The sequence below is a fragment of the Onychomys torridus genome, chromosome 17 (assembly GCF_903995425.1).
Source record: "Onychomys torridus chromosome 17, mOncTor1.1, whole genome shotgun sequence".
NCBI lineage: Eukaryota > Metazoa > Chordata > Mammalia > Rodentia > Cricetidae > Onychomys > Onychomys torridus.
Genome location: NC_050459.1, coordinates 63,340,701 through 63,358,928, shown reverse-complemented (window position 1 = coordinate 63,358,928; position 18,228 = coordinate 63,340,701). Strand labels below are relative to the sequence as shown.

General features: G+C 55.0%; 2 protein-coding genes across 3 annotated transcripts; one reads left to right on the top strand and one right to left on the bottom strand.

The window, feature by feature from the left end:
- Window positions 1-1,018: 1,018 nt before the first annotated feature.
- On the top strand, window positions 1,019-11,284 carry Homer3 (homer scaffold protein 3). Of its 2 annotated transcripts, XM_036209538.1 has the most exons (10): window positions 1,019-1,236; window positions 3,178-3,259; window positions 3,377-3,493; window positions 3,945-4,076; window positions 6,690-6,797; window positions 7,410-7,531; window positions 8,053-8,209; window positions 8,333-8,443; window positions 8,536-8,622; window positions 10,087-11,284. In XM_036209538.1, the coding sequence occupies exons 1-10, from the start codon at window positions 1,145-1,147 to the stop codon at window positions 10,276-10,278; spliced, it is 1,200 nt and encodes a 399-aa protein (XP_036065431.1). In that variant the 5' UTR covers window positions 1,019-1,144; the 3' UTR covers window positions 10,279-11,284. The 2 variants fall into 2 exon arrangements, with proteins under 2 accessions (XP_036065431.1, XP_036022190.1); XM_036166297.1 differs by lacking the exon at window positions 1,019-1,236 and having other exon boundaries at window positions 2,241-3,259; window positions 3,337-3,493.
- Window positions 9,656-18,160, bottom strand: Ddx49 (DEAD-box helicase 49). The gene is made up of 13 exons (XM_036209537.1): window positions 18,021-18,160; window positions 16,520-16,643; window positions 14,894-14,979; window positions 14,690-14,811; window positions 13,875-14,062; window positions 13,643-13,783; window positions 13,071-13,146; window positions 12,561-12,637; window positions 12,329-12,426; window positions 11,670-11,744; window positions 11,031-11,119; window positions 10,881-10,952; window positions 9,656-10,740 (listed from the first exon to the last, which is right to left on the bottom strand). The coding sequence occupies exons 1-13, from the start codon at window positions 18,133-18,135 to the stop codon at window positions 10,591-10,593; spliced, it is 1,413 nt and encodes a 470-aa protein (XP_036065430.1). The 5' UTR covers window positions 18,136-18,160; the 3' UTR covers window positions 9,656-10,590.
- Window positions 18,161-18,228: the final 68 nt, after the last annotated feature.

The following is an 18,228-nucleotide window of genomic DNA, read 5'->3' as shown; positions in this document are numbered from 1 at the left end:
CTACTCACTGAGTTGTGGCCCCACCACCCACCTGCATCTGGGGAGCTGGGTGCACGTTGTCTTCCTGCCTCGGTTGCTAAGGGTCCGGGAAATTTTTATCTTTCCGTTTTGAGGGACAAGGTCTCACTGTGTGACGCAGCCTGGTCTCAGCAAGGCAGTCCTGCCCCAGGCCCCGGGTGCTGGAATGTCACAATAAGACATCCAGCTAGGCCTAGACCCTGCTTCCAGGCTCTGGCAATTGAGCTCCTACTGAATGCAGCCCACGAGCATCCACAACTCCCGGCCCCACAGCGGCAGTGGCCATACTCCAGTCAGCCAGGAAGCCACCCGCAGGCAAGGGCCACCCTTGGCACGAGGCAGGAAGGCGAGGGGTCATTGTCCACCCATTTTCTGTGTCTCTGGCTCATCCAGGATGTCTGCTTCTGTCCCCACACCCTAGCCCACTACATACATCCACCCAACACCCACCCTGTCTTCTCAGCCTTCAGCCGATCACCCAGGGCTCAGCCCCACCGTCCTTCCGGACACTCCCCCCGCCCCTCCTCCTCCAGTCCCTTCCCCACCCCGCCGTCTTTACCCCCTGCTACCTTCTGCCTCTTCCCTGGTATTCCAGAGGCTCCGCCTTACCTTCGGCCCCTGCCTCTAATCCCTTCTGCTCCAACCCCCTGACTCCACGGCCCTCCCCTCCTTCAAAGGCCCAGCCCTCCCTATGACTTCTTCTGCTCCCTCCCACAGGGCTTCCCCGCTTCTGTCCACCCTCTGGACCTTGACTTTCTGGCCCCCCTCTCTCTCCCCTACCCGCCTCAGCCCTCCTTGTCAGTCCCCTCCCTCACTTCGCCTTGCAGTCCGCGCCTCCTTCCCAGCCCCACCCTCCCTCCATTGACCCTCTCCCCCGCCTACTTTTCCTCCTGTTTCCTTCCTCTGCCCCTTCACCCCGCCTCACTCCCCCTCTTCCCCTCTGCTCTGTCCCCAGCTGTTCTTGTCCCCTCCCCCAGCCCCTCCGCAGACTCCTGCTGAAGCTCCCCCTCCCCCCAAGTCCGCCCTCCCCGTCTTCCTTCTCCAGGTCGCCTCCCTCCCCTTGCCCTCACTCGCTAGCCGGCAGGGGGCGCTGGGCAGAGGCGGGGCGGCGCGGGGACTGGCCGCGATGGGACTGGAGGCGGCGCAGACAAAGGCGCGGGCGGCGCGGGGCGCGCGGAGGGCGCGGGCCGAAGGCAGCGGCGGCGGCGGCGACTCGGGGTGAGCCGGGCGGGGGGACCCCAGCTCCCGTGACGCGATCGGAGCGCGGGGGGCTTAGGGGACACGGGAGCGCAGACGGTTTCCAAAGTTGCAGACTGTGCGGCAGGGTCGGGGTGCTGTGGGTTGCAGGCTGGGGTCCTGGGGTGAGGGCTGGGGTCCTGGGGCGCGGAGCGCAGCTGCACTCGGTCCCCCAGCCCCGGATCCGGGTGTTGGAGGCGCCGAATCGCGAGGCTCCGCTGCTTGGAAAGTTGCTGGTCGGCGGCTCCCGGAGTTGGGGCGCACGGGCTGTCCCGGCGCGGGTGGGGACTGGTCCCAAATGGGATTCGGGTGCGGGGCTTCCGGAGGGAGCCCCGCCGCGCGCAATCGCGATCCCCTGCCCTGCGCCGCCGCTCCGAGGCGCGTGACTACTTGGTGAGTAACTTTTCCCGATCTCAGCAAGTCTGGGCAGGAGAGGCCGGACCGGAAGGGCCTGGGTTTGGGGACCTCTTTTCCCCAATCTCCGCCAGTCCTAATCGCGTCTCCGAGCCGAGTCGCCCCTCCCCCGCGTGGGGTCTCCGGTTTCAGACCCGGTGACCGCGACAGCAGCTGCCCAGGACAGCATGGGGGTGCTGACCTCAGGAGCCTGGTCCTGTTCTTCCGCATCCGCAGTACCCTCCTCCAGTCCCTTCGGATGCAGATGTGGGGATTCAGGAGGGTACCGAAAAATCCCGAGTGATGGGTACAGGCACCCACAGGAGGCTCTCCAAGTCTTGTTCTCTGCTCACATGGTGGGAACTGGGATGAGCCGCTTGTCAACTGTCTGTGTGGGTGCGCGTGCATGCGTGCATTGCGTGTAGTGTGTGTGTGTGTGTGTGTGTGTGTGTGTGTGTGTGTTAAGGTCCCATTCTGTAGCCCAGGTTGGCCTCAAAGTCTCAACAATCTTGCCCCATCCTCCCCAGTGCTGGGATGACAGACATGTGCCACCATGCCAAACTTTCATTTTGTCCTTTTTATATTAAAAAAAAAAAAAAAATGTTTGTTTAACACATATGAGTGTTCGCTCCAGCTCCTCGTTTTTTTGTCCTTTTAAATAGGCTAGGGCTTCCTGGAGACTCGACTTGGACTCCAAAGTGTAGCCTTGCCCTCAGGGTGTGAGCTAAGCAGTCCTTTTGTGGGAGCAGAGAGGTCCTGGGGTTCCCTGCCCTGGGCGGGCGGGTGCTAAGCGGTCCTCGGTAGGAGCAGAGTCTTGAGTTCCCTGTTAGGCCCAGGAAGCATTCCACTTTTCTTCTCTGACATGGGGATCTGGCGAAGATGTCCCAGGTGGCCTTGAACTCCTGGGATGCATGACCTAACTGCCTTGGCCTTCTGAGAAGATGGGACTACTGGCTCTAACCACTGATCCAGCTTTGCCCACTTTTTGATGCAAGGCCTTCTGGGGGCTGCTGGATGGGAGGGGTGAATAAGATGCCCACTCACTTGGCCCTGGCCTCATGCCCAGCTCCTGTGGGAGGACACTTTCCCAGTGGCTGGTAACCTGGAGTGTGAGTGTGACTTTGGCATGCTGTTCTTGGGGCTGTCTCCTACCCAGGCAGTTTGGTAGCACTCTGTCACCTCTGATGACACCCCTCAGCCCAGGTGTGGGGGGCTTCTCCTCAAATGGAGAAAAGCTCCAGGGTAGAGGGCTCACCTGGCACACAGGAAGCTCTGAGCTCCACCCCCAGCACCATATGAACTGAGTACGATGGTGCAAGCCCGGCATCCCAGCACTTGGGAAACAGAGGCCAGAGGATCAAGTTCATTCTTGGCTCCAGAGTGATTTCAAGGCCAGCCTGGGCCGAGACTGGTGTGGCTGTAGGACACACTACTTTCCTTCCTTGCTGCTTTTGTGGAGGGAGTCACCTGGATGACCCACTTGGCTTGAGCACCCCTGGATCCTTACTCTCAAGCCCTTTCTCTCCCCAGAGACCAAACAAGTGGTTCCTGTCACCTCTCTGGGTACCCCTTAGACGCCATCCCGCCCAGCCTGACCAATGTCCACAGCCAGGTGAGCGCCCACCCACTCTGGTCAGGCCTAGCCCTCTGGGTGGCCAGCCCCCTGCAGAGCTTCTGTTCCCCCTGCAGGGAACAGCCAATCTTCAGCACCCGTGCGCATGTGTTCCAGATCGACCCCACTACCAAGAGGAACTGGATCCCAGCCGGCAAGCACGCACTTACTGTGTCCTATTTCTACGATGCCACCCGAAATGTGTACCGCATCATCAGCATCGGGGGTGCCAAGGTCTGGGCAGGGCCCTGGGGGCAGGTGTTGGCACCAGGATGTGAAGCCACAGGCCATGCTGGGTGACTTGTGAATGGGGATCAGTGAGTCTCTCTGGGACCTAGCTTCTTCCAGGAGTGGCTCAGGCTGGGATCTCAGAGAGGGGTTAATCCGTTCAGCCTTCCATCATTATTGTCAAGATGGGGGTACTAGACCTCAGTGGGCCAAGAATGCTACACTAGTCTCTCACTGGGGGATTCTAGGCAGGGGCTCCACCCATAAGCCATGCCTCTGGGGGATTCTGGGTTGGGGTCTACTACTGAGACAGGTGCCTAGAATTATTTAATCCACTATGTAGTCTAAGGCTGGCCCTAAACCTTGATGACACTCCTCCTCAGGCTGGCAGGCTGGCGGGCTCATGATGATCATTGTCATTCCTGCGGATCTTAAATCTTGCTCTCTCCACCCCCAGGCTATCATCAACAGCACAGTCACCCCCAACATGACCTTCACCAAAACCTCTCAGAAGTTCGGGCAGTGGGCCGACAGTCGAGCCAACACTGTCTATGGCCTAGGCTTTGCCTCTGAACAGCAGCTGACCCAGGTGGGCAGGGACACGGGCAGTGAATGGCGTCTGCGGTTCTTGGGGTGGTTCCACAGACAGTAAGACCTCTTGTGTGCCCTGGGCAGTGTGGTCCTTTGCTACCTTACTCCAACTTTGCACACTCTGTGTACCTCTTAGGGCCTCTAATGGAAGCCTGGGCTGGGCACACCCTGCCCAGCTGTACCTCTCTCCACTTCTGGCCTGAGTCCATTACTTTTTCCAGACTTATTTTTGTTTGTGTGTCTGTGTGGATGTGTGTGTGCTGGTGCCTGCAGAGGTGAGGAGATGGCATTAGATTCTTACAGGAAATTGTCTAGGCATCCGATACAGGTGATGGGAGCTGGACTCGACTTCTGGAAGCACTCCTACTGCTGAGCCACCTAACCCCTCAATTGTTTTTTTTTTTCCTGAGACAGGGTTTCTCTGTGTAGTTCTGGTTGTCCTGGAACTCGCTCTGTAGACCAGGCTTGAACTCAGAGGTCTGCCTGCCTCTGCCTCCCGAGCGCTGAGATTAAAGGTGTGTGCCACCATGCCTAGACTTTTCTTTTTTTTCTTTTTTTGTTCTGTTTTGTTTTAAGGAAAGGTCTTACTTTGTAGCCCAAGCTGTCTTTAAACTCTCAGCCATCTTTCTGCCTCTAGAGTGCTGGATCATGGGTGTACACCACACTGGGCTTGTTTGTTTAGCAGCTCTCTGGCCTCCAGCCATCCTTCCTCGGCCTCCCTAAGTGGTTAGGATTGGTCCTGGGGCCTGGTTTAAAACAAAAAAAAATCTGGGCTTGGAGGGATGGCTTTGTGTTTAAAACACTGGCTGCTCTTGCAGAGGACCCAGGTTCAATTCCCAGCACCCACATGGCAGCTCACAGCCATCTGTAACTCCAGTCCTAGAGAATTTGTTAGTTGACCTTCGGGGCACCAGGCACACATGTGGTGCCCAGATATACATGCAGGAAAAACACTGATACACGTAAAATAACTGTTTTTAAAAAATTATTTTCTTCCTTTATTTTTATTTTTTGTGGGTAGTAGGGTCTCACTATATGTAACCCTGGCTGGTCTGGAACTTGCTATGTAGACAAAGCTGGTCTCAAACTCACATTTAGCTAAGGCTAACCTTGAACTCCTAACCTGCCTGCTGGCACCTCTCGCTGCTTAAACAACAGGAATGTACCACAGAGTGCAGTTTAAACATCATTGGGGTGGGGTGCCTCAGTGGTTAAGAGTGTAAGCTGCCCTTGCTCAGCATCCACACCGCAGCTCACAGCCTTCTGTAACTCCATGGAGGTTGACTTGAGGCCTCTAGTTTTGGGGGGCACTTACACATATGTACATATAATTAAAACTAATAAAAATAAAACAAGTTTTCTTTTAAAGGTTTTTTTATTACATTTATTTGTTATTTCTGTGTTGTGTGACTGTGTGTGTGCATGTGTGCTGTGGAAATCAAAGGACAGCCTATAGGAGTCAGTTCCCTCCTGCTGTGCATTTGCAAGTCCCTCGGACCAAACTTAGGTCATCAGGCTTGACAACAAGCTTAATGAGCCAGCTCACTAGCCGCACAGTTTTTATAGTTGCCAGGTGGTGGTGGCAGCCCACGTCTTTAATCCCAGCACTTGGGAGGCAGAGGCAGGCGGATCTCTGAGTTCAAAGCCAGCCTGGTCTACAGAGCGAGATCCAGGACAGACACCAGAACTACACAGAGAAACCCTTGTAGAATTGATTAATTAATTAACTATCTTCTCTTTTTGAGACAGGGTTTTTCTGTGTAGCCCTGGCTGTCCTGGAACTTGCTCTGTAGACCAGATTGGTCTAGAACTCACAGAGATCCTCCTGCCTCTGCCTCCCAGGTATTGGGATTAAAGGTGTGTGCCACCACCGCCTGGCTTTTTATTTTTAAGAAATGTATGTGCATTTGTGTTTATACCTGTGTGAGGATGCCCCAAGAGGCCAGCAGAGGGAACTGGGTTCCCTGGAGTCAGCAGTTGTGAGTTAGTTGCCTGAGGTAGGGTGTGGCCTGTTGTGGATTCTCCGTGACAGAAGCCCTTCTCTCCTAGGCACTGAGTCATCATTGCTCAGGACTGCACAGATTTTTCTGATAAATGAAAATTAATTTAATTTTATGTGCATTAGTGTTTTGTTTGCATGTATGTCTGTGTGAGGGTGTCGGATCTTCCAGGTCCTCTGGAAGAGCAGCCAGTGCTCTTAACCACTGAACCGTCTCTCCAGCCCCTATGGAAAGTATTTTAAGTGAAAAGAAAATACATTATCATAGTCACAGAACCAGCGTTGTCAGGTGACCCATTTAGGAGAAGGAATGAGATGAGGCCCCCACTCTCACTGTGGACGCCCTTCCCTGTGCTGTGAGATACTGGCAAGTGTGGAGGACAGATGGGCACCAGCCTCAGGCTGTCCATTCCAAGCCAGCCTGACAGGAACATGGAGTCCCTTTCCATGTGGCTCACAATGTCACCTCTGTGGTACACCACACCCCTCCATGTGTCTCCGTGACACCCAAGATGGTCACAGGGTTAACCTTTTACAACCTCCCCTGAAGGCCCCAGGGGGGTAGGACAGGTGATGAGGGAAATGCTTTCTGTCCCCCTGCCTCACCCCCAGTTTGCTGAGAAGTTTCAGGAGGTGAAGGAAGCTGCCAGGCTGGCTCGGGAGAAATCCCAAGATGGTGGAGAATTCACTAGTCCTGCCCTGGCCCTTGCCTCCCACCAGGTAGGACTGCACTCCATGTCTACTGGACCCCATGCCTACCACACTCCCGAGGCAGCTGTAATATGCTTCTCATGTCAGGGGTCATGGCATTGTGCTGGTGTCTAAGGCTAGCTGATGGCTTTACTACATTCATGCATGTGTGCACACACATGTGCATGTGCCTGGATGCACATGTGGAAGTCCAAGGACAGTTTGTGGGGGTCAGTGCTGTCCTTTCAGCAGGGCATCAGGTTTGGTGACCAGCTCCTTTACCCACTGAGCCATCTCCACAGCCCATGCCTCAATTTTAAGTGGGATGTTTGACACCTTTGTACCCAGGGGAGATCTGTTAGTGGAGAATAGTCCAAGTGTTCAGATCCCTGTTTCTGTAGGTTGTTCGGGTCTTGAGGGGTTAGTGAAGACTGAGAGGTGGGGGGCTGTCCCCATCCAGGAGCCTGGGGAGCTATGAAGGGTGAGGAGGGGAGACACACACTGGGCTTCTTGGGTCAGTTCAAACTCCCTGATCTTAATCAACACCCCAGTGACCCCAGTCCTCAACTCAATCAACCTTAGCTCTGCGACCCTGACTGAGGCAAGCGCTAGCCGTGACCCAGTCCTGGCTCCCATACACAGGTTCCCCCGAGCCCCTTGGTCAGCGCCAACGGTCCAGGAGAGGAGAAGCTGTTCCGCAGCCAGAGTGCAGATGCCCCTGGCCCCACCGAGCGGGAGCGGCTGAAGAAGATGCTGTCAGAAGGGTGAGGGGTAGGGCTTTCAGGGCAGCTGTGATGGGCAGAACCTGCTTGAAGCCATGATGGGTGTGGCTGGGGCCTAAGGGTTGTATTGTAACTACTACTGAGCTTCAGGGTGGCAGGCGTGGTGTTGCTGGGGACAGTGCCTTGACTGGCTGGCACCAGGGGTGTGCTAGGGAATTCCCAGGACGGATCTTTAGGATGCAAGGGACTTGGTGTTGCTGGGGTCAGAGTCCTGACTGGGATTAGGGGCAATCTGGGAGAGGCAGGAATGGGCTTCCAAAAATTTTTGGAGGGAGGCTCTTGCTGTGTAGCCCAGTCTGGCCTGGAACTCATGTAGCCTAGACTGACATCGAACTTAAGGAGATCCTCCTGTCTCAGCTCATGAGCCACAACTCCTTACTCCACATACCATGGTCTCCCTTCCCCAACCTAGTGTTTTGACACTGCTCCTAGCCCAGGAGGCCCTTCACCAAATGCCACCTGCTCTGACCACGTACGCCCCTAGCCTGGTGTCTTCCCCGCAGCTCCGTGGGTGAGGTCCAGTGGGAGGCGGAGTTCTTCGCACTACAGGACAGCAACCAGAGGCTGGCAGGGGCCCTTCGCGAAGCCAACGCGGCCGCTGCACAATGGAGGCAGCAGCTGGAGGCCCAGCGTGCAGAGGCTGAGCGCCTGCGGCAGCGGGTAAGAGCCCCACATCCCTTCTGCCCCATGTTAGTCTCCAGAGAATCATTTACTGAAAATAAGAGCCTCACAGGGGTCATCAGGCTCTCCATGTCCCAGGAGCACTGAGCTGTGTGTGTGCAGGTGGCGGAGCTGGAGGCCCAGGTGGCTGCAGAGCTGGTTCCAGCAGGCGAGAAGGAGGCAACCAGCCAGTCTGTGGAGCAACTGGAGGCTCAGGTGCAGACCAAGGACCAGGTGAGCCAGGGGCAAGCTCCAGGGTCTTGCCCTGGCCTGTCTTCCTGGGACTCCAGGGCCCTCTGAGCAGACCCAGGACCCTTTCTCTCTAGGAGATCCAGACTTTGAAGAGTCAGAGCGTGGGGACACGAGAAGCTCCTGACACCACTGAGCGGGAGGAGACACAGCAGAAGGTTCAGGTTGGCTGTGGGGTGTGGCATGTGAGCGTGGCCCCGGAGGTAGGATGGGTCCCATCTGCCTGTGAGCAGGATGATAATGCCTACCCAAAGTTGTGAAGCCTTAGCACACGTTAAGCTCATACCTAGTCCTCCTACACCTGAGCAGTCTGAGGTCCAACGCAGCGGGACCTCACCCAATAAAGTACCTGGAGTGAGTGTCCCCAAGATTCCTGAGGAGAAAGTTGGGGAAATGACTGCTGTCCTTGGGGACGGGTGCAGCTTGTACAAAGGTCTAGAGGTCAGGACCCAGAATTGGTGTCCTGCCTGGGGGCCTGTGAGAGGATCTGCAGGAAGGCCATTCTGTGTCCGTCATGGGTTTACGGTGTGCGTGTGTGCACACACAGGTGCTCCCATGTGGATGCGGGTTCATGTACATGTGGCAGCCAGAGGCTGGGGCCAGTCTTCAATTTTGCCCCACCTTAGCCTTTGAGACAACCTATCACTGAGTGTGAAGCTCAGATTGTCTAGGCTGGGGACTGAGGCAAAGAGCAGCAGGGGGTTGCTTTCCCACCCCGGGTTCACAGCAGCCAGCAGCATGTTCGGCACCGGATTTTACATGGGTGGAGGGATTGGAATTTAGGGCCCTCAGGTTAGAGCGGGTGCTTTACAATCTCTTTAGTGGTAGACTACGTACTTTGTTAAAAATGTTTCTTTGATGTTTTTCCTGAACTTGCAATTTTAGGAGTTAGTTCTCTCTTTCCACCATGTGGGCACTGGTGATTGATTAAACCTTCTTTTTGATTTTTTTTTTTTTTGGAGACAGGGCTTCTCTGTGTAGCTTTGCCTCGCTTGGTAGCCCAGGCTGGCCTCGAACTCAGAGATCCGCCTGGCTCTGCCTCCACCGTGCTGGAATTAAAGGCGTGTGCCACCACCACCAGGGCTGTATTGTTGTCCTTGATGCTGTCTTTAGCAGCAGCTGGTCAGTAACTCACGGAGATCCACCTGCCTCTACCTCCCAGTGCTGGGATCAAAGGTGTGCGCCACTACGTTTGGCCCAGGTTTTTAACATTTAATTGTGTGTATGTGTGGGTTAGTTATACTTGTGCAGATTCCCTCCGAGGTGTTGGATCCCCTATGGAGTCACATATGGTTGAGTCGCCCCATGTGGGTGCTTGGAAGCGAACCCAAGTCCTCTGGAGAAGTTCATACTCTTAAGCACTGAATCATCTCCCCAGCCCTTCATCTTGCTTTTAGAAACAGCCTGGAAAAGGCTTAGGCCGGCCAGTGTGCTCCAGGGAATCCTGTCTCCCGAGTACTGAGATGCTCAGCTTCTTATGTGGCTGTTGGGCTCTGAACTCACATTGGGCACCTCAGACTTTTAAGACAACTTTACTGCTGTGTGTCCCAGCCTGGACCACACCCAGCAGGAAGGGCAGCCAGAAGCGTCATAGACTGCCCCACCCTTCGCTCCTTCCTCCCCTATAGGATCTGGAAACACGGAATGCTGAACTGGAGCAGCAGCTGCGGGCAATGGAGTGCAGCCTGGAGGAGGCGCGGGCGGAGCGCGAGCGCGCGCGGGCAGAGGTGGGCCGGGCCGCACAACTGCTGGACGTGCGGCTGTTTGAGCTGAGCGAGCTGCGAGAGGGCCTGGCGCGCCTGGCAGAGGCCGCACCCTAGTTGGCCCCGTGGGTCTGTGACCCCAAAGTGCCCTGGCAGGGAACCAGGGCTGCCTCTGAGCTTTGCACTATGTAGAGTTTCCTAGAATCCATGGGTGACGCTGATACCCAGATTACGTTTCTACGCGGCTGTACAAGTGGGTGGCGTTGCGGCGCCTGCTGTCACTGGCTGCTGCCACCTTGTGTCCCAGGGATGCGAGGGAGGGCCACAGTGGTCATCCCCATGGGGCAAGAGAGGCCTTGGGGACCAGAGACCCGCAGCCCTGCACCCACCCCGCCTCATTCTCAAGTCGGACGGGCAGGTTCAGAGTGTTTACTGAGGTCCTCTGAGGCCCACCCCTCGGCCGGTGCTCCCTGCTTTCTGTCGCCGCTGAAGCGTCTGCCCCACCTTCTCCTTGAAACGGCGGTTCTGTTGCTTGATCTTGGCCAGCTCCGCCTTGCGCTTAGCCTCCAGGTCGGGGTCCTGGGGAAAGGAGTGGGGGTGAGAAAGGAGCAGGGTAGCTTCCCAGGAAGCAGCTCCCATCCCCAAACCCAGCACACCCTTACTGGCCACACCCCCACGCCTGGCCCTGCCCACCGAGCCCTCCCCACCCCTCGGTCCACCTTCCCCTCCAGAATCAGCTGTTTCCGCTTGTTGATCTCCTTCTTTTCATCGAAATGCGAGGCCTCCAGTTTCTAGCAGGAGAAAGTACAGATCAGGACAGGCCCGCAGGGAGCCCCGCCCCACACACCCTACACAGAGGCCACACTCACGATCTCGCACTCTCTGCGCACCACGTTGACCTGCGTGAGGATGTTCAGGACCTCGGCCTCCTCCACCACCAGCTCCTCCAGCTGCTTCTCTGCAGAGCAGGGTGGGAAAACCAGACCACAGCACTAAGTGGGGCTGTGAGTGCCATTGCCCTCTGTGCCCCCAGTTCTGGATGTCTGCATCCAACCATATGTGGACTGTGACATTCAAAAAAAGCAAAATTGTGCCTGTTATCACAACACTGGGAAGGCAGAGGCAGGGGGATCACTGTGAGTTCCAGGCCAGCACTGTAGAGCAAGGATCTCTCTCAAATAAATGAATGAATAAAAGACGGAGTGAATGAGGTGAGACCCAGGCGCCTGTGGTCCCAGGATTTTTGGGCCACTGAGGAAGCTCAGGAAAGAGCACTGGCTGCAGGTCCAGATGGCGTGTCCTCGGGCTGTTTAGATGGGGGGCTACAAGCCATGCCAGAGAGCTCAAGCCCTGGCCCACCTCCCTACAAAGAGGCACCTCCAGGGTGGTGGCCCTGAGCGCAGCAGGCTTTTTTGTAGTGTTGGCTGGGCACCCAGAACACAGCACTCTGCAGTTCTAGGATGGTCCAGGCAGGGAAAAGGTTCCACCCATGGCCCCTACCCACTTACTGATCTGCTCCTCGATGGCATGCAGCAGGTGGATGTCATACTGTGTCACCAGTGTGATGGCCCGTCCCTGCCGCCCTGTGGGGACACAACTGTTAGAGGACCTGGGCCCCACCAAGTGGCTCATCTCAGCTGGTCAGCTCAGAGGACTAGGCTCTACCCAGGGTAGGGCCTGTATGTGGGAGCTGGAGAATGGTGGGGGCAGCTCTGCTCAGCTGGCCTTCTGTGAGGGCTGGCAGCATACTGCTTTCCTCTTTAGCTAGGAAGCCAGGGCTCAGCCCTACTCTGCTGCCCTTTCTACAGTGAGTGAACAAGCTGATGCACTGTGGGCTGACAGAGCCTATGACCCACAGCAGCCGCAGACAGGCTTCTCAGTGCTTATTATTTGTTAAGGCAGGGCCCCTCAGAATTCCCACAGGATCAGACTGCCAGCCCCATCCAGCCCAGCAACCCTGTCTCTCCTGCTTATAGGCATGAGGGAGTGTCGAAGCAGATGTCTCCCTGGTTCCTGGGTCAGCATCCCAGTGAGGTGGCAGGCTGGGGATGGCTGCCAGGCCAAGAGTGCACCGGGAAGGTGTCTCCACTGAGTCTTTGATCTGAAGACCTGAGCTCCCCAGTGTCTCTCACTGCGGCTGGAACCTCATAAGCTTGGCTCTGCTCACCTGCACGGGCTGTTCGACCCACTCGGTGGATGTAGATCTTGGGGAGCCCAGGGGTGTTGTGGTTGATGACCACCTGCACAGTGGGGATGTCCAGGCCCCTGGAGGAACAGAGCACTCAGCTCGGGAGTCCATGTTGGGAGACCAAAGCTGACACTCAGCCATCCACATGCCCAAGTCCTGGTCCCATGGTGGCTCAGGCCACTGGAGAAAAAGCTGCACTGGGCCTGCTCACCTCGAGGCCACATCAGTGGCAATGAGGATCCGGTAGACGCTTGACTTGAACTTGGCCAGGGCTGCAAAGCGCTCTTTCTGAACCACAGGTGGGGGAAGGTTAGTGAGCAGATGGAAGGGGCTGGGGATAGGGCAGAGACCAGGGAGGAGGTAGTTGCTGAACCAGGAGGATCTCTGAGAGTTTGAGGCCAGCCTAGTCTAAACAGAGTACCAAGACAGGACTGCATAGAGAGACCTTGTCACAAAAATACCAAAAAAAAAAAAAGAGTCCCCATTTGCCTAGGCTGGCTTTGACCTCCAGATCTCCAGAGCCCCACCTCCCAAGTGCTGTGTCTAAACTATGCGTCCAGGTAGACATATACAGAACAGGCATATGAACTCTACCCATTTATATGGCTGAGGATGGAACCCAGGAACCATACATGCTGGGCAAGCACTCTATCAAGTGTGCCCCAGCCCCAGCCCCTGAGTGGTGGCATGTGAGACGAGAGGCTGTGGCCACGGCCATCACCTGCTTCATCATGGAGTGCAGCGACACCGTGGGGAAGTTGAACTTCCGAAGCATCATACAAAGGATTTGGCAGGTCCTGGTGGAAAAAGGGTGGTTGTAGGTGTCCTGCCTAACCCACCAGGATGTCACACAAGTGACCTAGGAGTCGTGGAAAGGCTAGGTCTAATGCTGCTGTGCTTCTCAAAGCCAGAACCAACAAGGACGGACCCTGACCTGGTACTGACTTACAGAATAGTGCTCTCATGTGCCTGGATCCTTCCGTGCCTGATGGCCACTGCACATCCAGCACTTCCTCTTCTGCAGACAGACACCCACCCTCCTGTCTCTGCCCCTCCAACTGACTCAAGCTGACACAACCAACAACTATTTTGAGGCTCTGGTTTGGTTTGAGTCCGGGTCTCACCATGTAACTCTAGCTGGCCTGGAACTTGCTATATAGACCAGGCTAGCCTGAAATTCACAGATCTGCCTGCCTCCTGGGTGCACCAGCAGGCCAGGCCTGGCAGCTGACCTTCCCATGAGGGAAGCTGGCGCAGAGCTTCTAGCCCAGGTGGCAGAGGCCTCTCACTCACTTGCAGGTGTTGGTGAAGATGATAATGGAGCAGTCCTCCAGCTGGTCTTGGAAGGTCTGCACCAAGTGCACCAGGTAGGCGTCCTTCACCTTCTCCGGCACCAGCAGGTAACGCTGGTCAAGCTGCTCCACCGTGCGCACCCTGGTGGGGGAAGGGCAGAGCAGCATAGCCTCAGTTTCTCATTCTGCCTGAACCCTCTGGTCTGACCCTCACCCATAGCTTTGGAACCCACGGGGCCTGCGCCTCCCAGAAGAAGGGCTGGTTGGTGGCCAGGCCCTGCAGCTCCCTGAGTGTGTCGGTCAGCGTGGCACTGAACAGCAGCGTTTGCCTGCGTGCTGGCACGGAGGCCAGGATTGTCTCCAGGTCTGTGGTGAAGTCGGTGCAACCCTGCTCCAGCAGCCGGTCGGCCTCATCCATCACCTGCATCAGAGGGGTGGGACAGGGGACTGGGCCAGTGAAAGAGCAAAACACACAATGCAGGACCTGCCCCAAGTTTAGCATACCTGCTTTTCAGGAACTATGCAATTGGCTCCTCAACACTGTACCCAGCTTCAGGCCATGTCACCTACTCTGCAGGCCCTCTAGGGAGCCCCTTTCTACATGCTGTGTCTCTACTGGGCTTTTTGTTTGTATGAGGCAGGGTCTCACTGTGTAGTCCTGACTGTACCAGAACTCACAATGTAGACCAGGGTAGCCTCAAACTCAAGAGACCCTTCTGACTCCACCTCCCGAGTGCTGGGATGGAAGGTGAGTGTAACCACGCCTGGGTGGCCATTGTCTTTATTTCTAGCCCTCTGCCCAGTGATCTATGAAACCAATGTTAAGAATGGATGTCAGACTAGCATAGTGGCTCACATCAACAGAGTTCCAGGACAGCCAGGGCTGCATAGAAAGACCCTGCTTAGGAAAGGGAAGGGAAAGGGAAGGAAAGGGAGGGAAAGGGAAGGGAAGGGAAGGGAAGGGAAGGGAAGGGAAGGGAAGGGAAGGGATACTGTTTCTCAGCCTGGCCCCTGGCTCCAGGCCCTAGGGAAAGTACAGGCAGCTCACCAGGAATTGGATCTTTTTCATGTTGAAAGTGTTGGAGCTGCGCAGGTGGTCGGCCAGGCGCCCAGGGGTGGCAATCACCACATGTGGCTTCCGAGAGAGCTCAAGTGCCTGCGCCACCATGTCTGGAGTGGAGGGAGAGGTGAGGCCGGGTGGGTGGGATCAGCAGGGACCCCATGGCCCACCCCAGCCTCTCAACCCCCATACCCATGCCGCCAACGATAATGCAGTCCTTCAGGCCCAGGGGCTTTCCCAGCACCCGGAACTGCTCAGCAATCTGGTAGGCCAGCTCCCTGTGGGTGAGAAGGGCCAGCTGAGTCAGTGAGTACCTGTGCCTGTCTCCCATCCTTTCTCCTTCCAGCCTCCACCGCCCTAATGTTGATGGCCTCCTCAAAATCAATTCTAGGGGGACTGGCAATGTGGCTCAGCAGGTAAGGTACAAGCTGCCACCCTGAGTTCCATCCCCAGGATCCACATGGTGGAAGGAAGAACTGATTCCTGCAGGTATTCCTCTGACCTCCACATGAGGTCATGGCATGCACATACAAACAGTAATCAACATAAGAGCAAAGTGTTCACTGCTCAAATGTGAGAATCTAAGTTCAGATCAGCAGCACCCTTGTAAAGGCTCAGTGTACAGCTGTTATCTCCCACCTCAGTGGGGGGTGAGGAAGGGCAATGAGACAGCAGGATGGCTGGGGCTCACTGACCACCCAACCTCGCCTATTAATGCGCCCTAGTATCAGTGAGAAACGCTGTCTGAATTTTGATGCCCTCTTCTAGTGTGCAGAAAAGGCACATAAAACAATAAATCTAGCCAGGCAGTGGTGGCACACACCTTTAGTCCCAGAACTCGGGAAACAGAGACAGTGGATCTCTGCACGCATGCACACACACAAATCTTTTTTTAAAAAGCAAATAAGGTGGAGGACAATTAAGAAACATGCCTGACATTACCCTCTGGCCTCTGTACAACCTACATCCACATGCACACACATCCACAATCTAACCTTTGGTGTGACACTCTAATAGTGCTCCAGCATCCTTTCTGTTTCTGGTCCTCTCAACCTCTGTGCACAAGAACCTATAGGCAGGCCTACAATATCCTTTAGCAGTGTGTGTATGTATATGCCATGACGCTTCTGTGGAGGTCAGAGGCCAATTTGCTGGGGTCAGTTCTCTCCTTCTACATGGGGATTGAACTCAGGTCATCAGGCTTGGTGACATCTTTCCTTGCTAAGCAATCTTGCTGGCCCAAGAATATCTTTTTGTTTCCCTAGCTGTGAGATTGCTTGTAGCTCCCCCCTGGCCAGCCTTTCCTGAGTCCTAGGAACTTATCACACATACCATGAGTCCTGCTTGATTTTCTGCATCTCTACTAAAAGGAATGATTCTTATCCTATTTCATACAAGAGGAAATGTATGGGAGGCTGTACACTATGTGACGATATATCACTGTAATAAAAAGCTGAACGGACAATAGCTAGGCAGGAGGTAGAGGTGGGATTTCCAAGGAGAGAAAGGAAGACAAGAATCTAGGCACACAAGAGTTGCCAGGAAACACAGAAAAGAAACAGGAGGCAAGGCGCGAGATAGAGAAGAGAAGCAGCGCCACATGATAGAACATAGATTGATATGAATCAGTTAATTTCCGTTATAAGAGCTAGTTGGGAACAAACCTAAGCTGTAGGCTGAACTTTCATAAATGAGAAATAAGTCTCCGTGTCTTTATTTGGGAACAGGCTGGTGGGAGAGACAAAGACTCGGGGTCAAGGCGCTTGCTTCAAAAGCACAGCCAGATCAGTCCCATGCAAGGGGGTGCTGGAGGCCCACCTGGTAGGTGTGAGAACCAGGCAGAAGATACCGTAGGGGTCCTCAGACAGCTTCTGCAAGATGGGAAGCACAAAGGCGGCTGTCTTGCCACTTCCTGTCTTTGCGCAGCCCAAGCAATCTTGACCTGGCAGAAGGCAAAGCAGTAACATGAAGCAGGGCCACAACCGCTCCGCTGGACACTCGCTCACCATTGTAAGAAATAGCTGTTTATAGTCTGTTTTCAGTATCAGGTGCACTTGAGAGTTCATCAAAGTTACAGATGAGCAGGAGGTGCTGGGCCCCTTCCCCTAGTTGGTGGCTACCTGTCCTAGAATTCTAAGGGTTGCCTGGGCAGTGGCCCATGCCTTTAGTCCCAGCACTTGGGAGGCAGAGGCAGGTGGATCTCTGTGAGTTCCAGGCTAGCCTGGTCTACAGTGTGAGTTCCAGGACAGGCTCCAAAAGCTACACAGAGAAACCCTGTCTCGAAAAACAAAACAAACAAACAAACAAAGAATTCTAAGGGTTGGAGAATTACAGGTGTCTGCTATGTGACTGAGCCCATGAGCAGAAAAGGGGAGCAGCCTCAAGCTCCAAACTATTCATTAGATGAGGCTTGGGGGTCCTAAACGAACAGAATGGGGAATCTGAGAAGGAGACAGGCCCTGCTGGTCTACGGAAGAAACGGTCATGAATTTTTCCAGATTTGGGGAAAGGCTTCCAAACTTGCTGGAAATCAGCACACCAGACATTTTTGCCATTTCTCGTGCTGGCACCTTTTACACAGAATGGAATATTAAAAACTGTTTCATTTTTCACTAGTTCCTTGAATTTGTTACTATCTAATGTCCCCAATCATTATTCTTTGAAACAAGGTTTCAAGTAGCCCAGGCTGGTCTGGAACTTGTTACATAGCTGAGGACTATCCTGAACCCTTGATCCTGTTTCCACCTGCTGTATATTGGAATGACTGAGAGTCACCACACCTGGCTCCGAGGATCCATCTCTCTTTTGTTTTTTTGTCTTGTTTTGTTTGTTGTTGTTGTTGTTGTTTTTCGAGACAGGGTTTCTCTGTGTAGCTTTGTGCCTGTCCTGGAACTCACTCTGTAGACCAGGCTGGTCTCGAACTCACAGAGATCCACCTGCCTCTGCCTCCCGAGTGCTGGGATTAAAGGCGTGCGCAGCCACCGCCGCCACCGCCCCGCCCAAGGATGTCTCTTTAATGGCAAAGATGAATTGGGACGAAGAGCACTGATACAAACACAGAGCCCTGATTTTTACCTTTAGTTTCTGTTTGCTAAGTCAAAACGACCGCCTACCCTATTTTTGCAGTGCCACGGATTCATTCACCAAACTCTCCCTATGCTCGGCACTACGAAAATTTCAGACAATGCACACGAGTCAGTCGCAGGCTGAAAGTCAGTAATATGGGTCAGGGGCCTGAAACAACCAAAGCCGACCCTGACTCGTGGGACCTAGCGATGAGGGGACAAAGAAAAGCACGAGAAGAGCGGAGAGGACTCACCCTCCAGGATTGCCGGGATGCAGCCGAGTTGCACCGGCGTGGGCTGCTTCAACCCCAGCTGCCGACATTGTTCCACGAGCCACGAGGACAGCCCGAGCTCAGCGAACCCCGCCATGCTACGGACTGGCGCGGAGAGTACCGAGATGGGCACTTCCGGCGCGCTAATATTGCGTCACGTCCACTGGTTCCTCGGCCAATCCCAGCCTTG

Bases quoted from the DNA above. Each gene is read 5' to 3' on its own strand.
- Homer3 (XM_036209538.1), top strand. From the start codon at position 1,145: ATGGGACTGGAGGCGGCGCAGACAAAGGCGCGGGCGGCGCGGGGCGCG. The intron at 1,237-3,177 runs GTGAGCCGGGCG...TTCTCTCCCCAG, and splicing joins GGCGGCGGCGGCGACTCGGG to AGACCAAACAAGTGGTTCCT. The intron at 6,798-7,409 runs GTAGGACTGCAC...TCCCATACACAG, and splicing joins TGGCCCTTGCCTCCCACCAG to GTTCCCCCGAGCCCCTTGGT.
- Ddx49 (XM_036209537.1), bottom strand. From the start codon at position 18,135: ATGGCGGGGTTCGCTGAGCTCGGGCTGTCCTCGTGGCTCGTGGAACAA. The intron at 13,147-13,642 runs GTGAGTGAGAGG...TTTTTCCACCAG, and splicing joins ATCTTCACCAACACCTGCAA to GACCTGCCAAATCCTTTGTA. The intron at 11,120-11,669 runs GTAAGTGGGTAG...CCTGCTCTGCAG, and splicing joins TGCCATCGAGGAGCAGATCA to AGAAGCAGCTGGAGGAGCTG.